General features: G+C 42.2%; 1 protein-coding gene across 1 annotated transcript in view; it reads left to right on the forward strand.

Annotated features, from left to right (window-relative positions):
• Positions 1-11,160, forward strand: part of Dnah7 (dynein axonemal heavy chain 7) — a gene marked incomplete at its 5' end in the record, with an annotated part of 256,610 nt that overhangs the window by 139,268 nt on the left and 106,182 nt on the right. Inside the window, 4 exons of the mRNA XM_055616804.1 lie at positions 1,110-1,440; positions 2,058-2,404; positions 4,663-4,843; positions 9,831-10,016. Coding sequence (XP_055472779.1) covers positions 1,110-1,440; positions 2,058-2,404; positions 4,663-4,843; positions 9,831-10,016 — 1,045 coding nt within the window. The remainder of the gene's footprint in view (positions 1-1,109; positions 1,441-2,057; positions 2,405-4,662; positions 4,844-9,830; positions 10,017-11,160) is intronic.

Below are 11,160 nucleotides of genomic sequence, written 5' to 3' on the forward strand. Positions count from 1 at the left end.
TTCTTTCTTTCTTTCTTTCTTTCTTTCTTTCTTTCTTTCTTTCTTTCCTTTCTTCCTTCCTTCCTTTTTTCCTTCCATACAGGGTTTCTCTGTGCAGCCTTGGCTGTCCTGGACTTGCTTTGTAGACCAGGCTAGACTCAAACTCACAGAGATCCACCTGCCTCTGCCTCCCCAAGTGCTGGGATTACAGGTGTGCGCCACTGTGCCAGTAAGGTAAACCTTGTAGAACTCCAGGCTCTAGTGGGAACTGAACTCACACACAATGCACCATTTTTGTCAAATATTTTAATTTCTCAAAGGGAACTGAACACGTAATAAAAATATACATTTCTGATTTTTTCCTTCTCTATGAAAACCTTTTAAGTGGTGGTTTTTGCTTTTTCTTTTTTTGATTACTTTGTATACCTCAAGTTGGCTAATCAGTTATTATTCCTTTAAAAATCACTCTGCACACGAAGTGTTGAGTTTCAGTATCAATCTCACTTGCCCCTTTTGTCTTAATAAAAAAATTTTCTACTTCAAGATGTAACACATTTTTAAAGTTAAATGCATTTTGAGGACAGGTCTGACTGTGAACCCTGGGCTGACGGAGTCCAGCCTGGCCAGTCTCGGTTTCCCAACAACTGTGAAGATGAGATATACATTTACACAGAGGAAATACATTTTCATCTATGGCAATATTCAAAATGATATATTTGGGGCACTGAAGTATCGTTGAAGCAAGTGATTATTAAGAGAACCGTAATATTGTTGGAAGCAACTCTCCAAAGTGAGTAGTGTTTTAGGTAGGGTTTTCATTTTGGCACGGGAGGCTCTTTGCCTTCTCAGTATGTACTTACTTATTCTCTGAAGTTTTTGTTATATACCCAGAGGCACTAAAAACACAGAAATGACTAAAATATACTGTTTGGTCATAACTGCATAATCCAACATTACTGTGTTCATGTTTTTGTTTTCTGTTTTCACAAACAGCTAACACCCATGAAAGACATTTAGCCCACACCTTTAGTTACTCCAAAAGGGGTGAAAAACTCAAGAGCACTTGAGATGTCCCTTGACATGGTAAACAGCTCCCTGCATCTCATCTCCTTTCATCTGCTTGCTTCCAGTGAAGTGATGAAAATGAAGAAGAGGTATGAAGTGGGTCTGGATAAACTGGACTCGGCCTCGTCTCAGGTGGCCACCATGCAGAGCGAGCTTGGGGCTCTGCACCCTCAGCTGAAAGTTGCCAGCAGAGAGGTTGACGAAATGATGGTGATCATCGAGAGGGAGTCCATGGAGGTTGCCAAGACTGAGAAGATCGTGAAAGCTGATGAAACAGTAGCGAATGAACAAGCCATGGCTGCCAAAGCCATCAAAGACGAGTGTGACGCCGATTTGGCCGGAGCCCTGCCCATCCTGGAGTCTGCACTGGCTGCCCTGGACACCCTGACCGCGCAGGTGAGGGCTGGGCCCGTGCTGAGGGCTTTCCGCTCTGCACCACAGTTTAGTTTCTCTCCAATTAGCATCCAGATTTAAGGAACATTATAAATTGGCAAGAGGATCCCTTAGCTTACCCAAAAAAGAAAACTACATGACAAAGGCACTTTAGAAAAGGAACAAAGCTGCCAATTGCCACCACCGCCACCACCACCACCATCATCACCATCATCACATCCTCCTCCTCTTCCTTCTTCTCCTTTTCTGCCTCTTCCTCTTTTTCTTCATTTAAAATTTTATTATTGCTATTTTAAAAGATTTATTTTTATGAGTTCTTCAAGAATTCCATACAATGTGTGTTGACCATATCCACCCCTGTCATTCAACCCTTCCCGGGCTTATCCTCCTTTCCCATCACGGCAGTTCTTTCCAGAGCTTCATTTTCCTCCCAATTGACTTGTCAAAATTCTTGCCACGGTTCTGCCATTGCTGCTATATCTACCCAATACAGCAAACACGTTTCTGTTTCTTAAGGTACCTTAGAGCTTACTTTGACATTATGATCTTATCAATATGATTCCAATGGACATTCAAGCATAGATTTATTCCTATTAATAATTAAAACATTGTTTTTCAAGGATATCACTGTTGTAAAGTCCATGAAGAGTCCTCCTGCTGGCGTCAAGCTTGTCATGGAAGCTATCTGCATCTTGAAAGGCATCAAAGCTGACAAAATCCCTGACCCAACAGGTTCAGGGAAGAAAATTGAAGATTTTTGGGGCCCTGCTAAGAGACTTCTTGGTGACATAAGGTTTCTGCAGTCACTCCATGAATATGACAAGGACAACATTCCACCGGCTTACATGAACATCATAAGAAAGAGTTACATCCCGAACCCAGACTTTGTTCCAGAAAAGATCCGAAACGCTTCAACAGCTGCTGAAGGTCTGTGCAAGTGGGTCATCGCAATGGATTCCTACGACAAGTAAGTTCTGAGGAGAAGCCTAAGGCTGTGCTGGGTTTGCTCACCTGCTCATGTACACAACAGAAAACTGGAAACCTACACATGAGAAAAGATTTTCAGAAAACATGAGTCTGAATTGCTGCTTTATTCTTACTAGAGCCCCAATCACAGCAATTTTTGAAAAAAGAATATGTAATTTAATAATTCTTCAAGTTTGGGGACTTAAGATTACTTTTGACTAAAAAAATTCTTACTCTCCCCAAAACTTTTGCTTATTTATCATGTTAGAAAATTAAATAGGAGAATTTCTAAAATTTTATTCATTTAAATCTAAACTTTTAATTCCTTTAAAAATAACAAAATTGGAGCACAGTAATAACCGATTATTTTATATCTTACAAATGAAAATTGTATTTCAAATGGGGACAGAGTCAGGGTGTGGCTGGGTGGTAGAGCATACTCCTCTAGCAGGAACAAGGACAGATTCTCTTCCCAGCATCCTGGGCAGAAATATTTGGACTGGAGAGATAGCTCAGTCTGCAAAATGCTTGTCTTACCTGCCCGAGGAGCCTCGCTCAATCCACAGAATCAGGTAGGAAAGCCAACCATGGTGGCCCTTCCTTAGAATCCCAGGCCTGGGCATGCAGCGGTAGGTGGAGCCTTGCAGCTTGCTGGCCAGCTCTCTTCGCCTACTCTTCAAGTTCCAGGCCAGCCTGAGAGACTGTCTCTGAGGAACGACACCTGAGCTTTCCCTCTGGCCTCCAGATGTAAGCTCACACATGCGTGCCTGCACCCACATACACATGTGCCTCTGTACACGTACTATAGTGCACACACAGACGGAGGGCAATTAGAAAGAAGAGTGTCTTTTACATGCTTTCAAGTCTTCTTCGATGTGTGTTTTGCGCATGTGTCCAGAACATATGTATGTGTTTGCGTGGGTGTACACGCGATTTTCCCCCTCCTGTTTTTAATAAACTAGAATGGCTTGATCTCACAGAGCAGGCACTCTCTTGCAAGATGATGAGTGGGAATCACCACACACTGAGACACAGGGAGCAATGTCTTCATTTTTCTCCCCCAGTGCTGGCTTGGCATGTCGAAAGAGTCCCTAGCATACTGAATGCCCACACTAAATTCAAGGCTTGTGAAACGGTACATTTCTGGCGGCAAGGACTGCCGGATTGTGACGAGGGCCGCCAAGCTTAACTCACGGTTGCGGCATTTCTTTCTTCTCTCTGCAGTGTCAATTTCTCCATGCTTTTTAGCCTCTGTTGAATTTTGTTCCGTATTGTGTGAAAGTAACTTTTACTTACCTGTTTTAATTGTTGTCTTGGAGGCTTACAGCCTCTGTCTGCTAACCGGGGCCTAGTCCTGGAAGCTTCTAGCCTCTGTACAATCTAATGTAAACCTAGAATGTTTTCAGCCTCTGAGATTAACTGCTGAATAAACTCACCCTTCCTGGCACTTTCTGAATTCTGGCTGGCTGGTTCAACTCAACTGTCTGGCTCAAAACACCTCTCCAGGTGGACTGATTCAAACTGGCTTCTCTCAGTTTCTGACTAATGGCTCTCCTTGGCCTTAGAACTTACCAACTTTGGCAATACATCCTAATCTTCTGGTTCCTTCTTGTTCTCTGGTTTCAACTGCCTCTGTTGACCTGCTGTGAACTCGCAAACAAACCCCAACCTTCCTTCTACAAACCAACTTTACCTTCATTGTTTGAGATTAAAGGTGTGTGGGATGTTTGCATTGCAGCCAGATTCCATAGACCTAGGTCTTTGGTTATGATCCCTTGCCACAGCAGCCGTGTTTCTGGATTAAAATTTCTTTACAGTATTAATTGTTGTTATTTGTTTCAATACAGATCCCACTAAGAGCCCTGGTTGGCCTGGAACTGACGGTCAACCAGGCTGATCTCCAACTTGAAGTGATCCTCCTGCCTATGTTTCCAAGTGTGGCACTTGCCTAACTGACTTCACTGTTTTAATTCCCAGTGCTCTCCTCTCTTTCTCTCCTTTGTCGCCTTGACCTGTCCCAATCACAAAGTCACACAAAGGAAGCTCCTCATCTGCTATCTTACCCTTCAAGTCTTAATGATCATTTCTTATTTTTTTGCATCAGATTTGATTCTTAGGTGAAATATGGAATTGACAAATGGGTGTAAATTCTGCATAAAGTGTTTTGAGTCATTGTAAAGAGTATTTGGAAGGTAAGCTTTTGTTAGAAAGCTTCCTCTGTTCAGAGGAGTTTGATTTTCCAACTTTATTGTTTTGTAGAGTGGCAAAAATTGTAGCTCCCAAAAAGATAAAGCTGGCTGCGGCTGAAGGGGAGCTGAGGATCGCTATGGAAGGTCTTCGAAAAAAGCAGTCTGCCTTGAAGGAGGTTCAGGACAAGCTGGCCAAGCTTCAAGACACGCTTGAGATGAATAAGCAGAAGAAAGCTGACCTGGAAAACCAGGTATGTGCTGACAGTTGCAAATGGGAGATGATCTCTACGTTGCAAATAAGAAAGACTTTGCAACCAGTTCAAAACTCACCAATCCTGTTTCCTTCCTGGCCATGATTAGGGAGTTATGGTCCTGAGGCTAGACCTGCCCAAGGCCTGGGTTTTCATAGCCCTAGAACTTAGAATGGTTCTGGCATTTAAAACACAATCACATGACTTTACATAGCCTAGTGGTATAACACCAGTCTTTGCCCCTTGGTCCACAAAGCATAAACCATTCACTTTTCACCCTCATCTTGTGATGAGGAAGCGGATGACCGCAGTATTGAGAGAGCTGGGTTACACAGCAAGCCCTGGCAGAGCTGTGATAAGAAAACATCACTGAAAATACTTTTAAGACCAAAACCATTGCCATAATTTACATAGTGATCCCATTTACACAAACTGCTAACGTCTGATTCTGTAACAGAAAAACATACCAAAATATTTTCCAGCAGTCACCATGTGTCAACAGCTTGTCGTGTGTAAGCTACTTTTGTTCTCTTGAAAAAATTAAGCTTTTTACCATGTGTCTGTGGTGCATGTGCCTGTGTGTGCCCACACATGCGTGCGCGCACATTTGTGCCACGCTGCGTGCATGGAGGTCAAAACTTTTGTGTAGTTTGGTTCGCCCCCCCCCCCTTCATGGGATCAAACTCAGTGTCCTTTATATCCAGAGCCATCTCATTGGCCCTTGTTGTTCTTTGTCATGTCTTTACTCATTCCTTGACAAAGTAAAGGTGGTGTTAACATTGCCACTCTGCAGAGGTTGGAAGAGTCCTCCCCCTCCTCACCCAGCCCTTCCTCCAGGGATAGCACTTTTTTTTTTTAAACAAGAAGTTTATTTAAACAACAAGATGCTTGACTTGAAGGAAAAACTATCTAGAATCGTTTTGTTCAGGAGTAATTTACCTCTTCTTAAAGACAGATTGCCCCATATGTAACAGCTACAAAAAAAGTTATAAAATTGTTGTTGTTCTTACAATGACAAATGAAAAACATGACAATTCTGCAATTGAACAAGGTATGCAAGGATTTTATGCTGTTGGGTTCTTATGTTAGAACAATGAGAGAAAGATACCTTACTGGCATAGAAAGGGAAGTGCCGAATGAGCACGCCACTAATGGAGAAAAGGGGAGATTTCCACAGAACCAGTACTTCCCCACGACCATCTCCATCCGATGTCAACCAAAACAAAACACTGGCCATTTGGTTTAAAAAAGAAGAAGAGAAGAGCAATATGCTTGTGCGCGTACACCAATTATTTTATGTACAATAAGGAAATGGGGACAGGGAAATGAAAGACTAATGAAAAACTATACTGCAGTCATCAGGATGTGGTGGAACCAATTGTGGCTTTCTAATTAAGAATGTGCTCTTGGTCTATGAAAAACTTCTAGAGTAAGCGGCAGGTTCCCTTTTCTGTTGACACCTCCTGTCCGCTGCCAGAACACATCAGTTGTATCTTCGTCCCCCAGTTCCAGCTGTGCAGGTGTGTCCGTTTTTTGCCCATCAAACCGGAATCTTTTCTGCCTTGTGGACAAACCTTTTTGCTTATAGGCTTTCATGAGTTTACTAGGTGGTGTCTGCCTCTTAATCTTAAACTGCACCACAGAGCCGCCCTGCCCTGCCACCTTCAATTTCAGATGACCGTTGTCCTCAGTCTTGATTCCTTCCTTGGGCTTCTTGTCGGCCCTGGCGAGCGCCGGAGTCTCCTCAGCTGCCGCTTCCCGAAGAAACTGGCACACCTCCCTTGCTTGCCACAGCCTTCTCAGGGCTGTTAACCTGTTACTGGGCCTGATTACATTTTATTCAAATAATATAACCACTAAGTGGGTATATAGCCACTCACTGGAAACATTGTTCAATTCTGCTATGTGTTTGAAATTTTCAGGGGTTTGTAATAAAAATGTTGAAAAAATATGAAATGAACATATTCATATATTTATAGTAAATGTGTTTTCCAGAAGGAAAAAGAAATCACAGAATTATTTTCTTTAGGGTTTTCCAATGACAACATTTTTGTGGTCTGAGACCCACTTTATTTTGAGTGCTGTTGAAAGAAAAATTGATGAGGAAACCAGGAAGGCAGAGGTCCCTTAGGGTGGGAAAACTGAGTAAGAAAGAAAACATCAAAATCATCACCCATTACAAACCTTGTGTGTTTTCAAGCTCATCAATAGGCGAACTAACATTTTATGTCTTCTAATTTAAAAGTGTTTAATTGAATAATGGTTACTAGTATTTGGAAAATTCATAAAACAACTTCTCACCCCAAAATAACGCAAACTTCTCTCTTACTGATCTTAAGAGTTCTCCATTATAAAATTTCACAGTATGAATCCCTAAGTAAACTCTACTCACCTCCTTTTATGAGTGAGGATGTTTGCCTTTCTGGATCCAGGCTGCTCTGAATGTAATCTTTTCTAGGTTTGTCCATTTACCTGAAAATTTCATATTCTCATTTTCCTTTACATCTGAGTAGTATCCATTAGGTACATGCAGCACATTTTCACTATTAATTTACCCATTGAAGGACATTTGGTTTGTTTCTGTTTTCTGACTACTGTAAACAGAGCAGCAGTGAACATGCCTGAGCACATGAGCCTTCTGTGAAACAGACTCTTCTAGGAATGGCTGCTCAAACAAGGCTGTACCAATGACAGTATCAATGGACATGCTAACATGGAAGAGATTGTGATGTCCCACATGCAGAGAGAGGGGGAATTAGCCTTTCCCAGGGACGAGCCCCCTTTTGGTTGTCCAATGCAGAGTGGTCAGCCTTGAAACCATGTACACACCAACAAGAAAAATGAACTCACATTTATGTGTGTGTGTGTTCATACATACATACATATATGTGCGTATATGTATATGTGTGCGTACATTATATATATATATATAATGTATATATATCAATAAGAAAGAAAAAGAGGCGATCAACCTTGAGAGGATATGAAAGGAACTCAAGAGGAAATGGCGAGAAATTCTACTGCCATTAAACTCTTTTTTAGTAAAATAAACATGATTTTATTTTAAGAAGAATAATGATGCTGTCACTTAAAAATTAACTTACAGTGACTTAGTCTAAGCCCCCTGTGGGACACTGGCTTTACACAGGTTTGGGTGCTTTCCCCAAGTTTGCCCCCTTGGTAAACATCTGCGTATTTCCCTTTTTATCGAATTGCTTAACTGTGTAAAATAAACTTGGGCTGATTGTTTGATGCAGAAAGCAGGCTCTTGGCTATTGATTGATGTTCCCTTTGAAGCTTAACTGCAAATGTCTATGAGAATGACACCATTTGACAACCTGAAAGCTTGTGCTTTGTAAATCTGCTAAAACTTTGAACCTTTAAAAGCAACCATAAACCAACTAAGTGAGACACATTTATAAAATATTTAAAATACAGTGCTAATGGGGGATCCCGGGCCCTAGACATACTGTTCAGACACCCCTAACCTGCTTCGTCCCGAGTCCTCCCCCATTTTAGTCAGATTATTTTAAAACACCTATATCTGCTGCATGAGAATGTTTGTTATTAATTTAATCTCAATATCTTGTATCAAGGGTCATTTCTTTAGAGTTAGCCTGCCTACACTATTATATATTAGATACTCTGTAGGAATTCTGAGAACTTTACTGAAGTAACTTGTTTTTCAAAGACACATGATGTCATGGACTTTCCACATCTCCAGTGAGACAATGCATTTGTGTGTGTGTTTAAGTGCTTTTTAGAACTTCATTCTAGTCTGTAATTGAGAAAGATTATCTCTTTTTTAAAAAAAAAATGTTTTAGTATTATTTTTATTAATTACAGTTTATTCACTTTGTATCCTACCTGTAGCTCCCTCCTTCCTCTCATCCCAATCCCACCCTCCCTCTCCTTTCTCCACCCATTCCCCTCCTCTAATCCACTGATAGGGGAAGTCCCCTTCCTTCTGATCCTAGTCTATCAGGTCTCATCAGGAGTGGCTGCCTTGTCTTCTTCTGTGGCCTGGTAATGCTGCTCCCCCCTCAGGGGGAGGTGATCAAAGAGCAGGCCAATTCATTCGTTTCAGGGACAGTCCCTATTCCCATTACTATGGAACCCACTTGGACATTGAACTGCCATGGGCTACATCTGTGCAGGGGTTTTAGGTTATCTCCATGAATGGTTGATGATTGGAGTATCAGTCTCAGAAAAGACCATTGTGCCCAGATTTTTTGGTTCTGTTGCTCTCCTTGTGGAGCTCCTGTCCTCTCCAGGTCTTACTATTTCCCTCTTGTTTTATAAGATTCCCTGCACTCTCTGCCCAAAGTTTGGCCATAAGTCTCAGCATCTGCTTTGATACCCTGCAGGGTAGAGTCTTTCAGAGGACCTCTGTGGTAGGCTCCTGTCCTGTTCCCTGTTTTCTCCCTCTTCTGATGTCCACCCTCTTTGCCTTTCTGAAGGGGATTGAGCATCTTAGCCAGAGTCGTCCTCCTTGATTAGTTTCTTTAGGTGTATAGATTTTAGTACATTTATCCTATATTATATGTCTAATATCTGGCACTTTCTCAGACAATTAGGAATAGTGCTACCTCAAGATCCAGCTATACCACTCCTAGGCATATATCCAACATATGCTCAAGTACACAACAAGGACATTTGTTCAACCATGTTTGTAGCAGCTTTATTAGTAATAGCCAGAAGCTGGAAACAACCCAGATGCCCCTCAGTTGAGGAATGGATACAGAAATTGTGGAACATTTACACAATGGAATACTACTCAGCAATAAAAAACAAGGAAATCATGAAATTTGCGGGTAAATGGTGGGAACTGGAAAATGCCATCCTGAGTGAGCTATCCCAGAAGCGGAAAGACACACAGGGTATATACTCACTCATAAGCGAAAAATTATCTCGAGTTTGGAGTTCTGTAGAATTTTCAGTTCACTTTTCTTGAAGGCGTTGACTAGAACTCACCTTTGTTTTCGAGGTTGATTTGTGCAGCAAGAAGCTGGAGCGAGCAGAGCAGCTGATCGGGGGCCTGGGTGGCGAGAAAACTCGCTGGAGCAACTCGGCGCTGGAGCTCGGGCAGCTGTACGTCAACCTGACGGGGGACATCCTCATCTCCTCAGGGGTTGTTGCCTACCTGGGGGCCTTCACCTCTAACTACAGACAGGTGAGGGGAGCCTTTGGCTCTCTTCCTTGCTTTTTCCCAGCATCACAACGCCAACCTCGGGTTTGTTTGTTGCTGTTGTGGGAGAACTCCTGAGCTTTTTTTCCCCATTTTTGTTTTGTTTTTTTACTTTGTGTTTGTTTTAAATTTTGGATACCACAAGGAAAAGCAGAATACTTTAAAATCGTTTGTACTTTAGGTATCCTGTAAATTTCTTGGTAGCCAAAAGCTGCTATATGAAATATTGTTTTAAAATCTGACTTTAAAGTGACAGGCTCTAGATGAAATTTGGTTCCTAAGTGCGGAGAAATCAGGTGTGTATGTGTGTGTCAGCGAGGGGATGCATCTCTCTACATGGATCTTAACCCCGGGAGCGACTGAAACACTGGGAGTAGAGACGGCCCACCTTCCTCGGAGGGCTTTGTGGGGTCCCTTCGCACACCTGCATTCTGTGTATGCTGAGCTTCACGGAGGATTTCTTCGTCAGCAGGACTGATCCCTCCCCCCCCCCCCCCCACCCCATTACAGTTTCTTTGATTACTGAATTTTTAAAAAAACAAACTCTTTTAAAATTCTCACATAGATGGAGCTTCTATATTTAGCCCTTCCATTTCAGAGGCCTCTCTGTCTTTACTTCATTCAGGTCACAGTGGCGCCGTGACCTTCTGATTTTCAGCTCTGCCTCTTCATTTATGCATTGTTCAAATGAGCTCCCAGAGGTGTGGCATTAATAACTTATATCTAGGTCAGGTGATTAATATTTGACTTAACTACTGGTCAGGTGGATTATTTTGCTTAACAGTTTTAGACATGGATGCTTGAAAAGCTTGGGACAATTTGCCAGAACCAGCAAGCTAGTCAGTGAGAGTCTACGCTCCTGCGTCAACTTGGAACAATCGAAAGACTATCAGGCTCTCACCCCCATCTGTTAGCTTAAGTCATTTATCTGCTGCTTGGGAAGCTGGAAGTGCCACACCACGCCAGGCCACGCCACACCACACTTGATCCTTGGTTATTTTATATGTTACTGTAAGAGCCTGAAATATATCTGTAAGAGAAAATACCAGGAAATGCTTGGAAAAGGATGGGGAAGCTGTGTTTGTGTGTGTGTGTGTGTGTGTGTGTGTGTGTGTGTGTGTGTGTGTGT

Source organism: Psammomys obesus, unplaced genomic scaffold (genome assembly GCF_907164565.1).
Source record: "Psammomys obesus unplaced genomic scaffold, mPsaObe1.curated_primary_1811, whole genome shotgun sequence".
NCBI classification, from domain to species: domain Eukaryota; kingdom Metazoa; phylum Chordata; class Mammalia; order Rodentia; family Muridae; genus Psammomys; species Psammomys obesus.